General features: G+C 36.6%; 1 protein-coding gene across 1 annotated transcript in view; it reads left to right on the forward strand.

Moving 5' to 3' along the window:
* The window catches only part of LOC104279066 (alpha-mannosidase 2-like), a gene marked incomplete at its 5' end in the record, with an annotated part of 51,681 nt that extends 26,371 nt beyond the window's left edge, over positions 1-25,310 (forward strand). The window contains 7 exons of the mRNA XM_009876235.1: positions 1,941-2,171; positions 2,280-2,402; positions 11,439-11,553; positions 15,063-15,196; positions 16,238-16,379; positions 20,016-20,149; positions 25,101-25,310. Of these exons, the coding sequence (XP_009874537.1) occupies positions 1,941-2,171; positions 2,280-2,402; positions 11,439-11,553; positions 15,063-15,196; positions 16,238-16,379; positions 20,016-20,149; positions 25,101-25,310 (1,089 nt within the window). The remainder of the gene's footprint in view (positions 1-1,940; positions 2,172-2,279; positions 2,403-11,438; positions 11,554-15,062; positions 15,197-16,237; positions 16,380-20,015; positions 20,150-25,100) is intronic.
* Between the last annotated feature and the right edge of the window lie 471 nt (positions 25,311-25,781).

Here is a 25,781-nt window from a genome sequence, read left to right on the forward strand (position 1 = left end):
AGAGTTGGAGGACCTTCCCAATGAAAACAGTCTGAGAGAGTTGGGGTTGTTCAGGTTGGAGAAGAGAAGCCTTCTGGTACTTAAAGGGGATCTACAGGAAAGAATGGAAGGGACTCTTTATTAGGGAGTGTAGTGATAGGATGAGGGATAGTGGTAGATTTAGATTAGATGTAAGGAATAAATTCTTTTCCGTAAGAGTGGTGAGACACTGGACCAGGTTGCCCAGAGAAGCTGTGGATGCCTCCTCCCTGGAGGTGTTCAAGGCCAGGCTGGATGGGCCTTTGAGCAACTTGATCTGGTGGAAAGTATCCCTGCCCATGGCAGTGAGGTTGGAACTAGGTAATCTTTAAGGTCACTTCCAACCCAAAGCATTCTGTGACTCTGATTTTATTGGTCTTTATCTTCCAGATGTAAAGACTGGTTAACAATTTCCATTACTGTTGTACTCAGGCTAGACAGATGACTTTGAGTCCACCTCTTGGTTTTTGTTTTAAAGAAAATTTCTGAGAATTTTGAAGTATTTTTTAAAATTCTTAATGATGTCATAGTACTGAACTACTTTCAGGCTTACATTCTGCTGATTCGTCTTGACTTGGGACCCAGACTGAACTTGTTTCAGTTGAAATATTTCTGCAAAGGTGATTCTCTAAGTGTCTCTCAGTTGTCCTCCAAAGGCATAATTATTGGTGACTGTTGTGTCTTAACATTGGTAATCAGCTCAGTCCCACCCAGCTGCTTGCTCACTGACCAAAGTGAGGTGAAGGAGAGATTTGGAAGGGTAGCAGTGAGGAAACTCGAGAATTAAGATACACAGTTTAATAGGTTAAAGAAAAGCTGTGTGGGTGAGCAAAGTGAAACAAGGAATCCATTGACTGCTTCCGATGGGCCAGCAGGTGTTCAGCAATCTCCAGGAAATCAGGGCTCCATCATGTGTCATGATTACCTGGGAAGACAAACACCATCACTTGCTATGTCCCTGATACTCCTTCTTCTCCCAGTTATTATTGCTGAGTGTGACAATATACGATGTGAGATATCCCTCTGGTTGGTTGGGGTCAGCTCCCCCAACTGTGTCCTCTCCCAGCTTCTTGTGCACCCCCTGCCTGCTTACTGGTGCGGTGGACTGAGAAGCAGAAAAGGCCTTGATGCAAAGGCCTTGATGCAGCATAAGCAGTGCTGGATGATAGCTAAAACATCCCTGTATTATTGATATCAAAATGTAGCACCATGTGAGATAATATGAAGAAGTTTAACTCTATCCCAGCCAAAACTAGAACAATGATTAACACTGTTAATCATCATCTGAAGAAGAAATAAAATTACATATCTGTACCTCGAATTCTAAATAAACAGCTTTGGAAATTTATCTTGTATATTACTCTTCTGTGCCAATTACTTTATACCTCCTAAATAACCAGAGACTAGAAATTAGACAGTTGCCTTGTATTTTGCTATTTAAATTTGAGGATTTTTAAATGCAACTGAAGTGATAAGTAGGGTCTATGTGGACTTGATATGCCACATATGCTTCTTTAATGCTCAGAAGATATACTCAGAACAGCACATCACATAGGGCATTCTTTTTTTAACAAGATTCAAAATCATTATTGCATTAATATAACAGCCTTCTTGATGCTAAGCAAATTAGTGACATAGACGTTTTTGTTTGCTAATTCTTTTTAATATACTTTAGCTATTAATTTTAGAATGTCATTTGTAATTTCATTCGTTATATTTATTTTAATATACACATTTTTATATCTGGACTTCCTGTATGTTTATATATTTTGTTGATTTGTAAGATTAATTTATGGAATATGGGGAAAAATACAGTCATCCTAAAATTATTGAAGCAAAAGTAATTTCTCTGAGGATAAATTTAGTATAAAATGTTCATACTATGGTATTTTTAATAATGACTTCTTCTTTGCTTCCAACAGATCTCTTTCGTGGCGCATCTACCACCTCTGGGGCTTGGAGTTTACCAGCTCTTGGAGGTTCAGAGTTCAGAAGCAGTTTTAGCAGACTACAGTATATACACAAGGAGTAGTAGGCAGGAGAAGCCAGAAGAACTTTTCAAGATAAAGGAAATGCAGAATTCTGTGGATAATATAATCTTAGAAAATTCTTACATGAAACTTTGGTTTTCTGGAATGTCTGGATTGCTAGAGGTATATTGCATTATATTTCAAAACACTATGTTTTACATTTTTAAGAGCTTCTGATTTTGTTTGTGGAAACCTAAGTCAATTATTTCAAACATAATTCTCTGTCCTTAGAAAATATATACCAAAGAAGATGGTAAAAATCATCAAATGAAGGTGGAGTTTGCTTGGTATGGAACTACAAGTAACCGGGATAAAAGTGGAGCTTATCTCTTCTTACCAGATGGAGATGCTAAGGTAAATCTTGTGTTTGCAGAGAGATTATGATCTTGAAGTAACTTGAAACATTCTGCAAATACAGATTGGAAGAGCTAGCTTTCCCCAACACTGAAATACAACTGTGGGGCTAGAAATAATGACATCAGTTATTGAAATGATTGGCAGAACTTGGCACTTTGTAACCCTAGATTGGGGTAAAAACATAGTGTTAATTGAAAAGTGTAAGGATATACAGAATATTTATGATTCACCAAAGAACTTAAATAAGATGCTGCCCTTGCAAGCAATAGAGTGAGATGTGACAATTCATTACCAATAAAATAAGTTTACTTTCATTTTCCATGGTAAAAATGCACAGGACATACTGGTTAATTTCTGCTGTATTTCTTCACTGTTCTGTTTCCTAAGGTTTCTTTATTGTGAATAAGGAGCTTCCAGTTCATATTTAGTACATTTTAGCTGATACTAGCATGTATAGTTTAATAGTAATTAAGATACTTAGTCCCAATTGTTAAATGTAAAGACAGAGGAGCAAACAACTGTTTTGATTTAGTTGTCTATGGTTATTAGTATTTTTAGGTGGGTAATTATTACAGGGCAACAGCAAACTCCTATTAGTTTTGAAAATGGAAATTCAGAAATGACAATGTTCTCTACACTGACTTAATTACCATGCAGAATCTACTATATGACTTTTGGAATGGAAGGGTGGTACTTCAGAAAGCAAATGATGAAATAATGAACACTTTTAAGAAGCTCACTAGTTTGCAACATATTTCTTCTGCCAAATTTCTACTAAGGAAACATACTGCTTGCATGCAGGCAAACTGGGAGTTCTGTGTTCACCACTCCAGGAAATAAGCAAGGATAACTTTTTTTTTTTCCCCTTGTTTTTTTTTTCTGTTTTTTTTTTTCTTGATTTTATTCTTGTTTTATGTGTAAGTCAGTCTGGAACTAGACAAAACAGTTTCCTTTTAGCCATGTTTACTAGAAACGTATATTTTGAGGTCTGTGAGTCTGCAATTTTAAACTACCTAGTGTATTTAGTCCCATAGTTGTTTGCATCAGTTATGTTCAATGGGGCTTGCTTACTCTTAATTTTTAAATGTCAGTGGTTTTGTGTATACCTGAACAATATCACTTATGGTTTTTAATTTTTAGCTTTCAACAGTAGTATGGTCACACTTGAACTAATTCTGTTTCAAATGCCACTTTGTCTTTTGCTTATAAAAACAATAATCACTAAATCTAAGTTATGTAGTTTTAACTATACTTTTTAATTCTTTGTGTTATAAGAAAAATCTGGGAAAATCTACATAGCAAAATGCTTTAGTTTGAACAGAAAAAGGTCTGTCACAGCCTGCAAGAATAGTTAGGAAATAAGATACATATTGAACTTCTATGAAAAATGCATTTCTAGTAAACATTAAAAAGGGTAGATTTGTTACTTTTTATACAATAGAAGTGACATCATGATACATCTAAAAGTTCTGCTTCATGAATAGCTGTAAGGCTCATTTGACTTGCATGTTAATAACATTAATTAGGTTGTCCTATGGGAAATAACAGTGTAATTCTATAGTAGTTCCTAAGCAGTGTGAACTAGTGATTTCTGTCTTATAAACCTCTGTAGGGTTCTCAGTGTGAGGTGGATTGACTTAACATTTTCTAAGTCCTTGTGGGGAGCAGCAATAGGATCGATTACAGGCAATTTTCTTGTTTTTTTCTCTAGGTGAGTTTTCTCCCTATCCCCCTCACTCTATGTATTATTGCAAAAGCAAAGAATGATTGCATTTGGTATTGGGTCATTTTCCTCTGGTACGAGTACAGTTATATGTTTTCTTTACCTTTGTTAACTGGTTGCTTTGTCACCTTGTAAGTCTTTTCGTTTCTTTTCGTTCCTTTCTCAGAAATTATTTTTCTTCCTCTGGCTTAATTGTCTGTCTTACTATAGTACTAATACAGTCTTTTTAGTCTAGAATTCTTCTGCTAGTTTAATTTTGGAAACTTGGTGCTGTAACATGCTATGTTTGCAGGCTTAACTGAAAGCCAAGTCGGTTTGGAACATTTCACATGCAGTGCATCAGTAGCCATCAGTAGTAGGCTATTAGATGCCATGTTTACTGCAGGTGGTCTCTCTGCTAAAATGTACAATCTTTCAAGAGATTCCTTGGATTAATCATCTTTATGGCTGACATAAAACCAACCTGGTGTACTGCAAAGAGCACATTCTTATTAACTCTCTACTACTACCACTAAGTTGGACAACAGAAAAAAATAGCTTTGCCTCTGTCTGTGCTGTTGGAGTGTCCTCGGGAGGGATTCTGCTCCTCCTCTACTCTGCCCTGGTGAGGCCACATCTGGAATATTGTGTCCAGTTGTGGGCCCCTCAGTTCAAGAAGGACAGAGAACTACTTGAGAGAGTCCAGCGCAGAGCCACAGAGATGATGAAGGGAGTGGAACATTTCCCTTATGAGGAAAGGCTGAAGGAGCTGGGTCTCTTTAGCTTGGAGAAGAGGAGGCTGAGGGGTGACCTCATTAATGTTTATAAATATGTGAAGGGTGAGTGTCAGGAGGATGGAGCCAGACTCTTCTCATTGATGTGCAATGACAGGACAAGGGGCAATGGATACAAGCTGGAACATAGGAGATTCCACAAAAACATTTTCACTGTGAGGCTGACAGAGCCCTGGCACAGGCTACCCAGGGAGGTTGTGGAGTCTCCTTTTCAGGAGATTTTCAGAAGCCGCCTGGACGCGTTCCTCTGTGACCTACTGTAGGTGATCCTGCTCTGGCAGGGGGGCTGGACTAGATGATCTATCAAGGTCCCTTCCAACCCCTGACATTCTGTGATTCTGCGAGCAGCACTGAGTTAGTCATAGTGATTTACACAGGTACACTGAAAATCGATAACTCTTTGTCATTGCTCTGGAAAGAACAGCTGAACTTAAGGCTCTACAACACCATGGCAAACACTGGTTTGAACAGTAAGAACAGTCTTTCGTGCTGCAGCGTAGGGTATTGACCATGGATGTGGCAGTCTCAGGTCAGGACACCAGTGCAAAGACCAGGACAATGACATGGAGCAGAGGCTCCATGCTGCAGCTGACAGAGATAAGGTACTGCTCCTACCACATCTTTGTATTTTCTGCAAAATACAAAAAAAGCAAGCTACCAGGGAAAACTGTAGGCATTATCTTATTTTTTTAAAACATCAGTGCTGCCTAACTGACTGACAGTATTATCAAAGTTTGGAAGGAAAATACTTCCTTGGCCCTCACAACGAATATGTGCAAAAGTATCCTGCCCGTGAAGGGAGAACATTTTTGTGTGTCGTGATTTTGTGATGGATGGCCAACTATGTAAATCTGTTAGACCTGGGCGAAAAAAATCAGTATTCAATAAACTTTGAAACAATTAAACATTTGTATTTTCTTCTGTGGATTCAAGACAAAGTTAATATGTGATGACCTACTTATTAGCTATATTTGAGATCAATAGTGTATAGAACAAAGCTGTGTTTTCCAAGATCTCAGGTGCTAAGTGTTTGTGGGATTAATATGAGTGGTTCGTTTCTTCTTTTTTCTACTTTTACAAATTTTCCAGAGTCAAAATGGACTTTTTTGGTAGACCCAGACTGAGAAATTGTGATTCTGCCTCAGGCAGCTGTATCTATGCATGCATGTATGTAGTCCTTGATGTAGAAAAGTGGGAGGGGTTTTGTGTTTTTGTTTTTTTTTTATCCTGCAGGATCTCTAGTGCTAGAGCTTTTCTCGCTTTTTTCCCCTTCACACTTTGTCTCCATGGTCAGACTTCCTTTACTAATGATATTTGACTTGTATAGCTGCAGCTGCTAATACTAGCATTAAGAAACTTTTTTTATGACAGGTCCTTTTGTTAATGTGTCAGGATTACCTGTTGCTTCTACTTCTCAGAGAAAAACGTGTCTGAGTTACTTAAATGCTTGGCTTTCAATCCAAAGGAAAAGATAATGGTATTTTTATAAATGAGGTTGGGATGTTCCTCTGCTCAAAAGGAGACAGACTATCCATTTGGAGTATCCTGCAGTGTCCATCTTCCCTCTCAAAATGGCAGAGGATCCTCATTCAAGCGTAGTATCCCTACTTTCAGTGCTTCCTGTGATTTTGCATGCCTAATAACAGGAAAAGTATGCAGGCACCATTACCTGGAGAGTGTTCACAAGAAGAATCTGTGCCTTTGAAGTGTCTGTCCCTTCCTTGGTGCTATGCGTTTTCCTCAATCAGCATATCTGTCATGTAAAAATACGCTTTACATATTGGTGGGGTTGTTTTTAGAGACAAAAGTATTAAAATGAGAACCATCTCTCTTCTGCCACATAATTTTTAAAACTCAGTTCTCAAGAGCTCCTAGAACAAATTTTTTTTAACTTCTTGACCCCCCCTAAAGCCTAGCCTAACCTCTAGCCCTGCCAAATGAAGGGTAGTTTGCTATTGAGAAGCAGCTTTTCTTGAAGCCTTTGTCCTGTGTTCTTTTTTAAATTTTCAGGCATATCAAGAGCAGTTCAGTCTGTCTTGGAGAACTTTCCACTGGGCCCAGTTTATTTGACTTCCACACCAACAGTTTGCTGCACTGCCAGAAATTTCTAGGCCTCACTAAGATGATTATTCACTTGACTACATGGGGAAAGGCTTACTGCCCATGCTTCATGACTTCAGGCTGCAATATGCCATGCCAGCTTCTATACAAGCCAGTAAACCTTTAAGGGGAGGCATCTCTCCAGTTATCTCTGCCCCTTGGCACTTTGGCACGCAGTTTTATGCCAAGTTTTTTAAGATCTGCTGGGGAACTATGGGATATTATTTTGCTCCAAGAATTCTCCCTTGAAATTTCTAGCTCAGTTTTTTGGAGGTTTTTTTGTTGTTCTTTGTGTCTTCAAGGGGAAATTGTCATATTTCTCTTGAATAAGAGTACTGAAAAATGGATTTTGGACCGTCTGACCCACAGTTCTGTTATCCTGTTTCTGTGAGTACTGCTTTCCAGGCTCAACAAAACCTACCACAGCAGGCTGCTGAATCTTGTGCAACGGAACTCATTCCAATGAAACTGAGGGGAACAGTTTTTACAGCAACTATTCATTTTAACTATTTAGGAAGTGAAATGGCATCTTGAGATGACCATTGGATATGAGAACCAAATATTTCTAATTTAAGGTCTGCATAATCATGGAATCGTTCATGCTGGAATGTCAAATTTTATCCCAGCACCCACTCAAAGCAGAGTAAATACTGAATTCAGACCAGGGTTTGTCCAATTGGTTTTGCAAATAGCTTTATCATTGTTCCTTCCACTTAGAAAGTGGCTTGTTTCTGAGTAGTAAGAGGCCTATTTCTGCGTCTTAGGCAGTCGTTCACATCGAAAGTATCTTCATACTTTAAATCCAGGACAAGGATCATTTCACAAGTCTCTGTGCATTTCATAGAATCATGGATGGTTTGAGTTGAAAGGGACCTTAAAAAATTCATACAGCCCTGATCCCCTTCCATGAGCAGGGTCACCTTCCACTAGCCCAGCTTGCTCAAAGCCCCATCCAGTCTGACCTTGGACCCTTCCAGGGAGGGGGCATCCACAGCTTCTCTGGACAGCCCGTTCTAGTGTATCGTCACCCTCATAGTGAAGAATTTCTTCCTAATCTAATCTAAATCCATTTAAATTAGTTACCCTTTCTTTTATCTCTGCATTCCCTGATAAAAGTCCATTCCCATCTGTCTTGTCTCCCTTCAAGTACTGGAAGGATTCTATAAGGTCTCCTTGGTGCCTTCTCTTCTCCAGACACTGAAGAGCCCCAGCTCTCTCAGCCTGTCCTCCTAGGGAAGTGCTCCAACTGGTGTCGTTGGCAGGCTTGCTGAGGATGAACTCAGTCCCACTGTCTGCGTCACTGACAAAGACCAGATAGCACCAGTTACGTTACCAGCCCCTGAGGAATACAACTTGTCACTGGAGATCTTACCAATGATCTTTATAATTATACTAAAATAGTTGTGCAGTCAATGCATAAAAATGTTTTCCTGCTTGAAAGTCTGATTCATTTAAAAGTTTTCAGTGTGGCAAACCTGGTCAATTATCTCTTTACAGGTTCTGAACTCAGTATATTTCCAGATGACTACCAAAAATCACTTTCTTGAATTAATCCTTTTCTAGACACTAAATATGACATAGGAGGCTTTCCTGTGCTCTCAGTACTCTTTTTTATTTTTTCCTCGTTGCCCTTCAATCAAGAAGTAACAGCTATCCTTGAGAACTCAAGTATACATCATACCTCCACTCATTGTTTCAGAAAGCATTTGTCTAACTCAAAAAACCGCACAATAATATATAACATATACCTTTGTAACTGTTCTTCCCCACACTGTGTATGAATTAGAGGCTTGCAGACTGGTTTTGATAGGTTTCTCTCGGTAGTGTGCTAGTGGAATCACAGAATGATTTAGAAAAATTGATTCGTTTCAGACAGATCCTGCAAAAATACACTTAATTCCTTTTCTTTCCTGTCACCTCATCTTTCTGTATAGTTCAGGATGGTAAGTATGAGTACTTTTATATTCATCTGAGGAGCTGATATGGCTACATGCACAGCTTGGAGACTCTGGTGTGTGAACTTAGTGTTTGTGGCATTACCCATCTGATTGCAGCTTTCTACTTGTATGGGAACAGCATTTTTTGGTAGTTGTCAGTATCGCCATCATATTTTATACCAATGAGTGTGATGGAGCCTAACTCCTACAACTGGTTTGGCCTGCTTTTTTTTTTCCTCCTATCTGCTTTAAAAAAAATTGCTTTAGGTAATTTTTTTTTTTTTTTTGCATCAGAGCATAGCCTTTTGCATTCCTTTCTCACTCATCCAGCATCTCTCCATTTTTCTGGTTTGGTCCTGGACAGATCCATTGCGAGTCCAAGTAAGGAATGTTCTTGCAAACATAGAGAAGTAAACACATAATTTAGGTGTTACTTTCCTAACAGAATGTATTTGGCAGGCTGCTCTTTGTGTAAGTAGTATTCTTGTAGGTAATAACTGGTGAGGGTATTTGCTGGGCTTGAAGGCCTCAAGTTTCTCAGTTCATTTTCTGAGAGTTTCTTTAGCTGCTGTTTTAGTCATTTATTGCTAACCTGAAAATCTTCATGTAGCCCTACCCTGCAGGTTGAATATTGAAGGATTTGATTATTTCACCTTTCTGTCAGTAATCCAGTTCCTCTCTGGGATTTTAATCTAAACATGCTTTTCTGGGGGCATGTAGTCACAGGTTAAGTGAGTTTGCCTTCTCTACCTCTGTGTGATAGATAAGCAGATAGATAGCAATCTCTTTTTCCTGAAGAAAGGGGAAGATTCAGTCCACCTTGACACATCTCGGTGTTTTTTCATGGATATAAGAGAACCCAAAAGCCAGCTCAAATTCTAACCTAAAATCTGGTCTGCAAATTTCCTTTGTCCCAGTATATTAATTCTCCTAGCTTCTGTGCCCTCCTAATACCATGCTCCTACTGTATTTCTCAGCTGTCAAATGGATTTTGCGTGATAGTCTGTCTTATTGATAAGATGAGACCCCCTTGGAAACATCCCATTATTTTTTTCATGTCAGCAGTTAAGAAGTCCAAATGACTCTTCCCTCATTTGGGTTTTTGTATTAATTAACTGGGTAAAACATTGATGTAAGACGATTAAATCCCTCTCTCGCTAAAACAACCCATTTGCCAAAGTGTGATTCTGTACAAAGTATTCCTGTAGCTGATAGCTGCAGAGTTGCCTCTCAGAGTTCTGACAAAGCTTTTATTAAAGTGTTCTGTCTGAAGTTTTAAGAATAAATATGTGACTAGTAAGACAGGCTTTTAAAGTCTTTGAAAGTCTCAGTTTCTTCTTATATACAATACTTTTAAGTCTTCTCTGTGAGTATACATATGGTTATATGCTCAAAGAAGACTGGACGATATGTACCTGTAGCTGTTCCTCTCAAACATGTTTTCTCTGTATGTATGTATGTAGTCTTGGATTTCCTCTTTTCCTCAGGATACGTTTGGTCTTAGATTTCCTTGCTTGAGAAGAAAGAGCATGCTCTGTCCGTCTTATGGCATTGGTACACAAGGGAGGACAGCTACTCTCTGGAGTTTTCTCTGAATAACATACTTTTTTACTATTTTATTGTATTTGTTGAGTCTTTATTGCTGTTGCTGTACAGTAGTAGCTTCATGTCTTGTATTTGCATTTTTAGCATTTTGCACACTTAATATTTAATTCATTTTTTATCTTTGTCACCATCCATGTATTTCTATACAGTGTATACAGTTCAATTTGGGATCAAATGTTTAAAAAAAATTGTTTAGCTGAGACTCAAAATACTATGACCACAAGGAACAATAATTTGACTACGAATACACAAAATGTTTGCTATTCTTTGAGAGTCATTAGTAAAAAGCCAATGCCTCTTGAGACTTTTTAATGGTTCCCGGATCTGCCTTGCATACCAGGGCCTCCCCTGGCAACTGTACCTGCTTCTGATGAAAAAAAAGCTTTCTCTTTCACTTTCGAAAGAATGTGCAAACTGAAGCACAGGGCAGCATAGAGGCCGCTTGCCTCATGCAGTGTGTACCAGTGATGTAGCACACTGTGAGCAAACCAGGCAGTTCAACTACCTGCCCCAAGTTTTGAAACTACAGTATTTCGTTAGTGGTTAGCAACTATAATTTTGCTAGCAAAATAGCTCACTCCAGATGTCTGCAATGTTAACACATTGCTGTGGTTGTCTGTGGACCTTATATTCATGATCTATTTCACAGGTATTTTATGAGGATTAATGAGGGTTATCCTAATTTTAGCTAAAGGAAAAGTGAGGCTCTGAAGAGAAGTTCCTGACTTTCAGGAGTAATTTTTTAATTCCTGATTTTTAGACTAGACTTAGATATAGAACATTTTAAAAAAATTAAAATACTATTTAATATTTGTTGAATACTTTGATTTATTGACATTACTTTTATGCAGAAGTTTCAAAATAATTATTCTAACTTTCTGTTTTCTTGTTGTAGCCTTATATTTTTACAGATCCACCTACTGTAAGAGTTGCTCATGGAAGGATTTTCTCAGAAGTTGTATGTTTTTTCCACCATGTGACACATACCATGCGATTGTATAAAGTCAGGGGTAAGAGTTGTTAAAATCCTTTCTTTCTCAGCAGTTATTTTGCATCACTACAGTCTTGGATCCTACCTGTCTCTTTTATGATTAAAGCCATTTATAACTAGTGAAGAATTTATCAGACTGAAGTCTACTGAGTCTAGTGCACCATGCTAGTCATTAAGCAGGCGTGCTGAAACTCAACAAATTTGTTGGAGATGCCTCTAAGTGTTAGGATATATTATAGTATAAATTATCTACAAGGGGATCCCAAACTTTACTGGTTCATCTGAATGCTTTAGGTAGCTATAAATTATGAAAATGAGAAAAAAAACCTGGAAATACCTTGGAGAGGATGTAAAAACGTAGTCTCTTTTGTAGCTTCAAAATTATGGATGAAGGTATGACAATATATTCTCTAAAGTTGCAAAGAATGTGAAATTATTTGTTAGTGGCATTGATAGCGAATTCTGGTTACTCCACAATTGGAAGCATGTTTTAGTTACCTGTGAGCTTACTGTTCATGTCCTTTTTCTGCTTCAAAGAGCTCGTGAAAGAATTGACTGTGTCTGTTGAGAGACACCAGCACTGAACATGATCTTACTGATTACTAGGACATGGCTTCCTATCAGTTTTGCTTGCTCTTCCTTCAGTAAGGCTTTCATTTTTTGTTTCTCTACTGTTCATCTGCAGGTTTCTAAGAAAATTCTAGGAAAACGGTAACTTTGGAGACATTATACCCTTCCAAACTTGTTATAGAGGAAGGGAATCATGATGCAACTGTATAAAGTTATTTGCCTGTAGAAACTTGACTTAAAATGCTTATCATTTTTGTAATTGAAGTAGGAAACACACGTTTTTGTTTACTCAACTATTTGTATTTACTCTACTGGAATTTTTCGGAAATGCAAAAGTATTGGGTAATTTTTTCAGCAGTTGAAGGAACTTAGACATGTTTTGTGTTAGTATTACTTTTACTCTAGGTGTCAGAATTTTCTGTGTGGTCTTTAAAATCTTTTTTATCATACTGTTTTTCAAAACACCTTAAAGAAAATTAATGGAGCTATAAGTACTTTGAAAGTTTCCCTCATTCTCTTCCTTATTTGTTTTACATTCCAAGAAGAGAATTGTCAGCAATACCTACTTCACAGTCACAAAGAACTGATCTTTGGTTTTTTTTAATTGTAATGTATTTTTCTTTAGAAGTAAAATTGATTCAGATGCCTTATATTTTTATGACGTGTGTATACTTTGAAGTTTGAAGTTGCCTGCGTTTAGCCATATACTATATACTGATCAGAGTTCAGTTACCAACTCGTCTGATGCAGTAATTCTAGATCACATTATGAACACGAAACAAAATGTGTAGTAATTTGTTGAAAATCCTGATAGTAATTTGTTGAAAATCCTGAGGAACCATGTTTGTATTCAAGATTATAGTTTTTTATTTTGTGTGACCAATACATAAAATGAGTTTAGATGAAAAAAGTACCGTGAGGTTAAGATGTACTAGGTTGCCAGAAATGTGAAAATTTACTTTGTTGTGTGGGTTTCAGTAAATTAAACTTCTTAGCAAGGAGAGAATTTGCATAAGGAGGATGTTTATTATAGTGAAGGGGAGGGGAAAAGCCTGAAAATTCTCTTTTGCTTAGAGTGAGGTTGGTTGATTTTTGTCTGGTTTTTTTTTTAAATTTTTTGTAATACTCTCTATAGTTTGTTAGTAAATGCCTGCCAAGAGTATTATATTTCAGAGTCCAGAAAAATGAGTTGTCAGTGAGAATTACTTGCTTGCCTATTCCTAAAACATAGTTTATCTTTCCTTTTGAATGCACTGTCTTCTTTTTTCTTCTTTTGACAATTTTTATTTCAGCACACTGTTTCAGTACTTACACAATTGTCTATCCAGTCATCAGGGTGAAGTCCTCTACCATCCTTCTTTTACAAGGAAAAATTATTGCATTACTTTTTGGTATTTTCTCAGTTTATTTTATATTGTGTTTTAATTTAATTTCTTCATGTGAAATGGCCTTTTTTCAACATCTAAAAGCTGATGACTTTGCATCCTGGTTTTGCTGAGGTCTTTTTCCCAGGCTTTATAAGGAAAATTATTTATATAGCATTACTTCAATTAAAAGAAAGTTTTACTAGATATGTACAGTGACAAAGTATGTGGGGAGAAACGAATATATATTTGTATATACATACTTTTGTTTTTAAATAAAGACCTGATACTCCTGTTGTAACCTGTTTACCATGGGATGGAAAGCCTGACTGTGGCTACTGTAACTTTTGGGCAGTAGTCCCAAGTCCGGCAGCTAGTTTCTTCAGCAATTTTGGTAAAACACTCTTTGTCCACTTCTGGCTTTAGAATTCCGTTGATTTTGAACTGAAAATATTCTGGCTCGCAGTAAATGACTCATGAGTGCTTTTAAGCTTTTTCTGCTTCCATTGACGTCTAGTTTTAATATCAACATTATTTTATCAGACACTTCTTATGTTTTGTTATTTTCATAGTAGTATTTTTATTAAATTATGCAGTAGAAAAAGCTGAGAGTAATTCATGGTCTGGTCATTCTAAAATTGGAAACTGAAATATTGTATCCTTGTTTAATGTACTCATACTTTCATAGCCCTACTTTAAAATAGTTGGAAAATTTATGACTAAGAGTGTATAGATCCACTTTTCCAGAGTAGGTCTAAGAAAATAAAAGTAATTACCTAAACTATATGTTTTTCATTTAGCACTGTAGTACAATAGCAGGTGGCATTCAGATTTTTAAAAGACATACTTTATATCATTCTTCTACTTGGCAGAGTTCTTTTCACAATTGTTAGTCCCATTAGACTACAGAAAGGGAAGAAGTGGTCATGCTAAATGATGGTATGATTCCAGTCCAAACTGTATCTCAAGCTGTTTGAAAATGTCAAGTTATTATTAAACTTCCAGCATGAGGTACTGGAGAAAAAATCCTCACTAAACACCTTTCTGCATTTTCAGATACTTAATGATTCTTTAAATAAATTGACATCTTTTCCTTGTCAGCAAACACCTGTGTCCTGATTGTCATCCTATTGGTGTGCAGTTTCTTAATTCAGGGTCCTTAAGGAAGATTGTCCCTGTTTAGGTTACAACAGCTGATCTGTCTCCCACTTAGTGTAACAGTTACTGTCAAGAAGTTGGTAGTTCTGTTCTTGTGTGTTAATGGCAACACTAAGTGTCAAGGCAAGAAGTGAGTGGCTGGGTGTCACTCCAGCATATTAGCTGCTGCTGCAGACTGTGCTTAACAGTTTTGTGCTGTTTCCTGATGTTTTACTGGAATCCACACTGGTTCTTACAATGATTTTTTTCTGTTCTACTGCAGTGAAGGTTTCAAAATGCCTGCAAAATGAGTACTGTATTTTAAGTACTACAATGTTATATGGTACATAACTGAACTGGGTTCAGATATCTGACTAGATGGGACCATAGTCATTCTTATATGTGTGGCAATCACTTCTAAAAATGGAGATATTTTAATTGCATCTTTTTAATGTAGGTTTGGAAGGCCAGTCTGTTGAAATTTCCAATATTGTGGATATTAGAGGAGAGTATAATCGTGAGCTTGCAATGAGGATTTCATCTGATATAAACAGTCAGAATAGATTCTATACAGATCTTAATGGATATCAGGTAATTATTGCCTATGAATTTTGAAAGCCTGGGGTCTCAGTTTTTAACTGCCTTAATACTTCTCTTGTAAAGAGTTTGAGTTATATTAATCAAACGTTCATGTTAAACTCCACTGATCATTTAAAATGAGAAAACCTTACATCCATTATAAAATTTGATTTAGACCAGATGAATTAGCAACTGTTTTCTTTCAAGAAGTTTGTTAAATATTCCTTTGTATCCTTTTCAATGTAAGAATTGTAGTACAGCAAGTTATGACAAGGCACCGTGTAGTTGCTTGTATGTCTGCTTGCCTTTCCCCACTGTTTTGTCTGTTTAATTAGAGCCCTTTGGGTAGCAACTCAGACCTGGAGAACAACTGCTTGCTGCTGTGGTGGAATGTATTTTTGGAGCTTAATAATTTGCTCTATTGGTAATGCATCTGGTGAAATACAGTGTGGCTATTTTCTTAACTTGGACTCTGCAGCACACACAAGAGAATGAGAACTTTTTTTTCCATACCTTGCTTCTTAGCTAAAAATACATTGAAAAACATAGCTGCTGAGTAGGAAACTACTGGTTTTCCAGGTAGTGTGTGGTACTGCATTTTGCTGGAGACAGTAAAGTGAATATTTAAACATGAAACTACTACTCATTTGTTATATACCATTCAAAACTTCCACTAGCACTTTAATAAGTTCCCATTATAAACCAGCAATTTCTTTTCTGCTACCTTGAATCTATTCCCTGCTTGCTTTCTAGAGGAGAGAAAAAAAATTTCTCTCATTCTGTAACTGTTATTGTTCCCTTTTTTTTTTTTGGTTCCCTTGATGAATCTTTCAGGTTTTTTTTAAATTCTTTCATCTAAAAGTACATTGAAGTTATCATTTCCAAAGTGGTAATTTTAGCCACAAATCTCCAAAAAGCTAAATAATACGGTTGAGTGAGTGCTTTGGTGCCAGTTGTGCTTTTAAAGCCCATAGGATAAATGTCTGAAAAAGTCTTTGAAATTTAAATGGGTAAAAAGAATGTATTTTATTAAAGCTCATGTTCATACTGCAGATCCAGCCTAGACTGACGATGAGCAAATTGCCTTTACAAGCAAATATCTACCCTATGACTACAATGGTTTATATCCAAGATATTGGCGTTCGTTTGACACTTCATTCAGCTCAGTCTCTAGGTGTTGCAAGCTTGAAAAATGGTAAGTATAAGATGACAGATATTATAAAGGCCTATCCATCATGATTGTCTGAAATGGGTCATTCGGAGATTACCACGACGACTAGCATGTTAAAAAAGAAAATACGTTTCTCCATTTTTGACAAGCTTAAAATATGTCTATAAGGGAGGACTTAGAGGTTGTTCCCACATAAGATCTTGTCATCTTTAATGGAAGATAAGTCTCCAACTAGAGACAGGAGGAAGAGAGTATAAAAAGGCAAAATGAACAATAAGTTGTCCAAACAAGATATTTTTCACCCAAGAACACTGATGGAACTCATGGATAAAACAGGAAAACTTAAGTGGTTTGCTCTCTTTGGTTCTGCTGGTAGCAGAGGTGTTAAGATGGCTAATGTGTTGCTGATCATGTTTTTTTGATTTGTTTATTTGCTTTAGGTTAGAAAGCACTAGTTTTAAGGTATACACAGTATAGGCTAACATCCCTGTCAAGGAAAACAATAACAGCTTTTTAAAGACTAGAATTGGCGAAATACATGATAAAAATTACCCTGGGTAAGTACTAACAAATTTCTTCTGAAGCAAAATCGTACCTTGTGAATTTAATGGAGTATTTTGAAACAGCTGATGAATATGTTGACATGAAAAATCAATTCATAGTAAGAATTCCAAAAGGGATGCACTCATGTCCCTCACAGCAGGATATGAGGGTACAATGAATGGCCTGGAGGGATGGAAACAGAGGTCTGTTGTTCAGTCTGTGCCACTACCAAAATAAGGAGGCATGCAAATAAAGCTAGGAAGTGGTGGAAAAAATAAGATATCTAGTACATAATTTAAAATGTATAATTCCTTGCCGTAATATGTTTTGAGTTTAATTTTACATGGTTTTGAAAAACAACAGAATGCATGCTTGGAAGAAAAAAAAGCCCATCAGAAACTGTGCCAAAAGCTAATTCCCTGATTCTTTTTGGAAAAATACCATATTAATGTCTACTCTAACAAAAGGTGAATACTCTAGTAGGCCATGGCAGTATTAGCAAACCTAATTTAATTAATTTTAGGGCAAAGAGTTAACATTGGCCAATACTTTAATAAAGACATGGTGGAAAACATCAGCCTTTTCTTCCAAGCCCACCTGATACAAGACCCAAAACACATTGTTTCATGACTTCCATTACTAGAAACCAAATTCTCTTTGGCCTAGTCTTGTGAATGAACTTTTAACCACCAGATATTTGTAGGCACCTGTTGTGTAGTTATCTGAGACCAAATTACTGTGCAGAGGCTCCATTACCTTAAAATAATGCCTGTATTTGTTCTTTAACAATCCTACTCTCTGCATCACAGAATAATGCAGCATCCAAGTCCACAGATAGCCCCACTCTCTGTCTTCAAGCTAGGGAGGTTAAGGCTAGCACTGTTTGACATATTGTAGTTAAATACAAGGAAGAAACTGGCTTTCTGTGAGCTTAGGTTTCAAACCAGTCAGAGGACATTAGGGGCTTTTCTGCTACACCAGTTAAATAAGAGAGCAAAAGATGTATCCTATACTGGGTCATGCCATTAATTTCTTAACTATATCACTCTTTGACAAACTCTATTATTTCACTCAAGGTTAGGAGATAGTTACCAACATCAAATATTTACTGTGTCCTCACAAAAAAAAAAAGCAGGAAAGTGTATTCATCTGACTTGTTGTCATTAGGTAGTATTTCATAAAATGACTCTGTTTACTGCCTTTGTCCTGGGGCAATGTTGGACGTAAAAGAGAATAAAAATCAAGCTGAAAGGTCTGTGGCTGCTGGAAGTCATATGCTTCATGACACTTCTGAAGGCTCTTCAGGCTCTCAAAGGGATCCTGAAAAAAATTCAGAAACATTGCAGCTTAGGCAAACACCTTTGGTAGCTGTGTCTCAGGATGTAACCCACCATCTGAGATTTCTATGAACAGCTGATTTTATCTCATTTCTCATTCTTGGATTAGAGACAGCTTCCTTAATATGGAGCAGTCGGTTAACTTCTATGCTGTCAGATGATCTGTATTCAATAGTATTTCTCGATACAATGTCGTCAGTCTTCAACGACAGCTTCTAAGAGACTTTATCAAAAACATATGCCACACCTTTATTACTACTTTCTATCTTTCTTCCCATTTGGATGCATAATCATTTGGATTGGATTGGATGCATAATAATTTTTTAATGTTAGATGCTGGACTTCCTCTACCTTGTAAGTTCCATCCACTTCTGCTCTAATTTACTACTTAGTGCATTATCCTTCATGCCCAGGGAAGACCTCCAAAAAGATGGAATGCTCGACATCGTTTACATGTGAACTTCCCTGCAGTCTCATGGATAATTAACTGGTTAGCAAGGATTACTTACGTTGTAAAGCCGCATGCGATATACTTGCACAATTTTTAACCCAGAAGTTTCTCTAAACAAATATTTTAAAATCTTTGACACACTTTTGAAATGTGTTTTTTTTTATTTCTGACTTCAGCAGAACTGAACATTTTGTTTGTATTTGCTGTTCACAATCACCTTAAGAATTACAAAGCTTTAGTTTGACAGTCTTCGTTATCCTAGCTTCTTAAAGAATGTTGGAAATGTGGTTAGATAGTTCTGAATCTAGATCTTCTGAGTATTGTTCCAAAACTTGGACAAAAATATATTACAGATTTGTCATTCTTAATACGGTTCTAGCTTTTTCAGAAACTTGACATACCTGTCTGTCAGCCCATGTTCACACAGCGATCCACAAAGACCAGCAATGTGAGGCAAAATCTTAGTCTTAAAACTTAGTGCAAAATGGTAGTTCGTTTTTTACACATTGGTAGATGATTTCTGTCCTTAATACAAAAAAAACCCTGGTTTTGTTTGAGAGAAGGGAAAGTACAGTATTTTAAAAAATTGGATAAGTATAGAACAATGAAGAAGTATAAAAGAAACTGCCTTACGAAGCAGCCTTTTCTAGTAGCTTAAATTGTGCATTTCTTATTTAGGAAACAAGTACTTCAGTCTTCAGGTTTTTTTAAGAAAACAAGTACACTTGTTTGAAGATTCAGTGTGTAAAAATTGTAACCGCCTTAATTACATGCCCTGAACTGGTTTCCTCCTGGACATAGAAACCTGGACATTATTTACCATGAGGTTATTTATGATTTAACATCATGCTTAAAGAGCAGTGCTACAGTTCAGTGTAAACTCAAAACCTCTTAATTAATATTCATCTAGTGCAAAGTTCTTTCTACTTCCACAAGTGAAAATATCTTTAAAAGAAGCATTGATTGTGAATATTTTTATCTTCATATTGCCTACCTATTTTTCCTTCTGCCTCCAAATGTGAAACAAAAAAAAGAAAAAAGAATCTGTTTGGGAGGTACACTCCTATGGAGCATAATATCAAGACAGTTCTTCTGCAGAAGGTCTCTCCAGTTGCAGCTGCTTAGGATAATTCTCTTCTTCAATGTTCGATGTGCCGAGTATCCTCCTTACAAATAGTAGTTAACATTAATAACTTTTCATGCTAAATTTCCATATGCAAGAGGAAAATTGTGATTCTTTGTAAGGTGTATTTCAGGGTATTTTTCGTAGGTTTAATAGAAACTTTAAATATTCCTGTAGCCAGTATAATCCTTGCATTGGCCTTCCAGGTCAGTTGGAAGTGATCATGGATCGTCGACTTATGCAGGATGACAACCGTGGTCTTGGACAAGGTGTCCAAGATAACAAGATTACAGCTAATATCTTCCGACTTCTGCTGGAAAGAAGACATGGAACAGATGTGGTAGGATTTACTGTCTGTATTTTTCTGGCTAAATAAGATATTTATTTTGTTGCAGCAACAGTGAACTCAGAAATTATTCCAACAGCAGTAGAACTATGGAAACCTAGCTTCCAAGGGAATTTTCTTGTCTTGCTTGCATGTTCTCATTGTAAAGACTTCATCTTTCACTATTCCTCACACAGATACCTGCAGTGTCTGCTTTCTTACACAGACGTCCGGGGTACTGTTGTGGAAGTCCACTTTTTCTTTGTTTTTTACCTTTTTCATTTTTTATTGAGGAAACTTTTTTTTAAATTATGAGTTAGTGAGATTTCTGCTTCTTAAAGTTAACTGACTGAACAAAGGTTGACAAGTTATTTTGGATGAATGGGTGGAAAGAGAAAACATCTTATACATTTAGTTTTCTTGGGAAATAAGATTTAAGTGGAAATATTTACATGTCAGACAAAAGTCCTTCTCACTTCATTATCATTCTGGGTAAGTTGAGACTATTTTATTATAGCACTTTTTTTACTTGCATGGATATCTCAGTTCACCTTTTTCTGTATTAGTCTTTTCAATTTGAATAACTTGTAAATTTTCTTTCAGTTCTTTGCATTTTCTCTCTGCTTTTTTTCCAATCATTTCTGAGAAGGACCAAATAAGAAGCACATACTCTAAAATAAGAAGGACATACGTACTCTACTGAGGCAGTAGAATCCTGATGACAGCACTGAGTATATTTTAAAATCATCATATAGTTAAAGATGAGAGGTTGTATACTGAGCTTCTAATGAATATATAGATAAATTGGAAGTAATTCTGGTTTATAATGGATATCATTAACCACTGAGAGGATGATAATATCAAGCTTAAAACTAATTTCCACCACTTAATGATTGACAGTGGGCTTTTTTCAGGTTGTACATGTCGCTATGATTTTCTAGTTCCTCATCCTGTGTAACACAGGCAGCATACTAACTGCATTTTTCAGTGTTCAGAAACATGTAAAGAGATCTATAGTGCCACAGAAAACTTCTTTAGTGTGCAGAGTAATTTTTGTTTTATTAAATTAGAATGCGAGGCTGGTAAGTAAGAATTATTGGACATGAAAATCTATGTTTACATTAGTAAATAATTTGAAATAACAGCAGCAGGTCAAATCGGTGCTTGGATTGACACTGTGTGCAGTTTTGGTATTATTCCAAACAGCCATAAAATAACCCATGAAAAGGTATCTGTGGAAGGCTTCTAGTCCAATCTCTGCTCAAAGCAGAACAGACTTAAAAACTCCCCAAAGAATTAGTCATCCATTCAGACAGTAATGTAGATGCGGTTAGAGCACATTTGATGCAAACTTCCAGGTATGCTTCTTGGTAACTTCCTTCTAAAAGAAAATTCGTCCATGCACACTGAGACTTCTCTGCAAACTAACACAGTGCCTCCTGCTTAAGTGGGGTTGGCTGTAGGTTTAGTTTCAGAATGGCATTTCTGCTTAAAACCAAAACACTCCTTTTTGAAGTTTACTTCAGTTAGAACAAAGGCAGTCTAAACAGCTCTGGGATTTGGTTAGTGAAACATTTGTATGTTTCTTTGCATAGACTTACCAGTGTGTTTCAAATACCAGTCAGACATCAGCTTAGTAGAATAACTATGTATTTCCTTTTTATTAATAAAGTCATCTTCCTTTCCTCCATTTTTGAAAGATTCTATGCAAGTTGCTGAGAATCAAAGAAGAAATGTTTACCTGCTATGATCAAAAATCCTTGAGGTGTTTTGCATACGTGTGTTCCAGCATCTGAGCTTAAAGTGCTTTTAAATAGCTGCAGAGAAAGCCTTTAAGGGCAGTTGGTTCTTTTACACTCTTGCAGGGACTTGAAAAGAAGAGAGATGAAAGCTTTGGAGGAGTGAGCAGAGTCAAAGGGGTGTTGTTGGCCCAACTAATAGAGTATGCACAACCCCCAGGAGCCAAGCAAGATATTTTAAGGAAACATTTTCTCGTGTTACATATGGAACTCCCCTTTCCTGTATTAAGAGTATTACAGCTTTTTGGTTTTCCCAATTTATCTGACCATCATTAATGTTTTCTGATTTACGTAACTGTTTCAGATGTGCTAAAGTAAGGAAGGGTAGTAGTCCCCTTTCTTTCTCTTTTGTTAAGTGTACAAACATATTTTCTTGGTGCATTGTTACTCACAAGGTAGTTGTTATAATAGTTTAAAAATAGTCTTGTCAGAAAAATTACGAAGAAATTATATGCAGTTTATGTATGTAATCAGCTGCAGTGTGACTCATACACTGACCCTAATTTTGTTGTCAAGCTCTATTTTCTTATTGGCTTGAAGAACCATGAAAACTGCAGGAGAGGAGGGAGTTTTGATCACTTGTACTAGTGATCAAAGTACAAATACTTGTACTTTGATCATAACTACAAGCTTTTCCTCAAGTATATCGCAAAATATTTCATTCTGTCTTTTCTCAAAAATAGTTCTAAAGAACAGGATTTTTTGTGCTCTTTGGGAAACTTCCCTATGAAAGGAGAATGTGTGAAATGTAGGATGTGCAATTCTTTAAAATTAATTAAAATAAGTATGCATCACTTTGGTGTAATTACTGTGGAACTTTTGGTTATGACAGTATCAACCAAAAGTTTATTTTAATTTAAATCTCTAGTATACTTTTTCCTTCCTCAACGTTTTAATGACCTATTCAAACCACATGAATGTCTTGAAGTGTAAGATAGACCTGTGTAGTGGGTAGATAGAGTTCTTAGTAATCACTAGCACACTCAGTTAGGCTGTATTCTATTAAGTCCCTAATCCTAGTGTTACCTGAGTTTTGGCTCTTGAATTCTAGCTCATCTAGCCAGTAGTAAATACTCATGCTGATTTACCTCTATGCGAAAGTCTTCAGGTTGACTTCTTTTGCTGAAGATATTTTTTAATTTCCCCTCCCCCTTCCTTAAGCTCAATACTACAAAAGGTGTGTTCAGGATGACTGTATTGTTAATTAAGTAAGCTATGTATGTCATAAGAGCTGGGCAAATCTCATCTCACTTTACATTACACTGACCGGATTTACTGACAGCTCAGACTTCTGTTGATGTTACTGTATTACTTTTTCTCTTCCTTCTAGATGCAGCTAATTCTGCTTGTATGTTCACTTTTGTCCTTGCAAGCGCTTTTGGGGTCTGCGTATCTTACTTTTTTTCTTTCCTAATGTTTCTTCTTTTTCCTCAGATTGTTCATCAGGAACTGAATGCATTTGGTGTTTAAACTGAAGGGATTGTTATTTAGCCGGGAATGAAACTAAGTTATCAATACTTGGTTGTCAAAAAAGTAATTGTTTCTTTATTTTTGAAAATACAGACTCCTATTTTATGTTTATTATAAGTTCTGTTAAAAATAAGCATTGATATCTCTTACTTTCTGAGCCGTAGTGTGTTATGTTAATATAAGAATATGGATGAAATAGTATTTTGGTAATATCTTTATTTCATCAATGACGTAGCTGGAGAAAAGATGCCACGCCAGACAAACACTTTCTTTTTCAGATCCCTATTTCATACCTTGCCTTGACTTGCTCAATTTTTATAACTGGATTTGTAGCCTAATCTCAAGCAGAGACCAGGTTTCAATGTTTCAAATAGAGCTATGGTTTGGGGGAGGTTATTTAGAGAAATAGGGATACTGGCAGTTAATAAAATGACAAGTACGTGACAGGCAGATAATCAAACTCCTTTCCTTCTACCACATGCAACTACTCTGTTTCTTATTAAATATCTGTCAGTATCTGTCTGATTATTGAGTTGCATTTGCCAATTACTGGTGTGCATATTTATAGTGTGTGTATACATTTCACACAGTAGCTATATACCATACTGTGCATTACTGTGGTATGTGTAACCAGCATAATTAAATTTCATGTTTAAAACCAGAAACTCAACACTGAATAATTACTACCATTTAAAAGCATTTTCAAGCCCATGTGTGACAATCTCAGATTTTTTAATGTAATTTTTAGTTATGACTTCCATAGTGGACTCATCAAACATATACAAAACCTTGAACCTTAAAGCTTTGTGGTTATATGGTGGCCAGAGAAGGAAAAAAAAAACCAGACATTTCTCTCTCTTCTTCTCATACAGAGCATGATGCATCTTCATTAGAGCCTTGCCACATATATTTAGTAAGGGAGGTACACTTATTTCTTGTTTCAGTTGAGAAGAGATTCAGGTATTTGTTAGTTCTTTAAAGCTTTGCTTAAAATACTACACTCAAATTATCATTATTGCTATTACTATATAGATGATACTGTATTTCTTGTGCTGGCATTTTGTGTCTGCTGCTCAAGAACAGTGTTTCCATCTCATTTATCTTCAAATACTATCTGCATTCAGGCCAGTATTGCCCTCATTTTTATGCCAGGGCATTTTACAGCCTAATTTCTTTCAAAAAATGTTTTTTCTTGGCACTGTGACAAAGATATGTTTCAGAAAGTCTCTAAACAAAGATGGATTTGTCCTCAAGCTCCGTTCATGTGATACTGGCCAAAGATGTAGGGAGTGAATGTTCTCATCCTCCAGCAGAGCAGCAGCCACTCATTGTAGCTGGCTCTTGGTGAAGTAGGTAGTACAAAGGACTGCCTTCCTCTGATTTCTGGACTTAGAACTATTTTTCTTTTGGTTTTTTGGTTATCTGCTGTTTTTGTTCTGTTTGTGTGTATGCATATATATCTCTACAGTGAATTATATTCCTTTGTTTTTATTTGTCTGTACCTGCTTCCAGCTCTGTTTAGAAAGAAAGTCTTCGACTTCAGACGTATGCATAGTATTCAGGCTTTATATCCACTTTTAGTCCATATAATTCACCAAAGCAGGAGGGTGGACCTCTTCAAGGTCTTTTCTGAGCTTACCTGAGCTGGTGCAGTTTGAGGTCTTAAATTTAAACTTTTTTTTTATCGCCACTTCTAGGAAGGCTTTCTTGTTCCCACTTCAAGGTCTGACAGTAGGGAAGAAGCCTTCTTAAAGGAGGGAGAAAGGGTGCAAGTCCAGTTTCTTCATGTATTCTCAAATGAAGTAACTCTCCTTGCACAAGGAACAAGTAGTTTCCATCAGCAGCAAGAACTTCACATGAGCGGCAGATTTCCAATGCAGATAGCCTCTCTGGAGGACAAAAATTAGGAAATACCATTGTGTAGTTTCTGTCTTTATCATCAGTTTGTGACATGCTTCCTCATCAAACCAGAACTCCAGAAAATTTCTCATCACTATGTTCTGCTACCATTGGGAGCAGGATAAGCTCTTCCCAGTGAACAGGAAACACAATCTAGCATCATGTCCCTTCCACCATAAGCAGAAAAAAAGAAATAAGATCTGTGGAAGAGGCTACGACTAAAGTATAAAATACTTTTATTGTTTAGAAAGTATGTCATGCTGACTCTGCTTTTTTTATCCTTTTCATCCAACTGTACTGATGGCTGCATATTTGTCAACCTTGGTAATTATGGTGGTGTGCTCATGGTCATGGTGACTAGTTACTTTCTTTGCTATCCGCACTCTTACGTAGACCAGCAAGCAGCTGTTCTCCAAATGATCTGTTTAAGGAACATAATTGCTGTTATGGCATCTGAGTAAAGACTAACTAAATTTAAT

Source organism: Apaloderma vittatum, unplaced genomic scaffold (assembly GCF_000703405.1).
Source record: "Apaloderma vittatum isolate BGI_N311 unplaced genomic scaffold, ASM70340v1 scaffold2679, whole genome shotgun sequence".
Classification (NCBI taxonomy): domain Eukaryota; kingdom Metazoa; phylum Chordata; class Aves; order Trogoniformes; family Trogonidae; genus Apaloderma; species Apaloderma vittatum.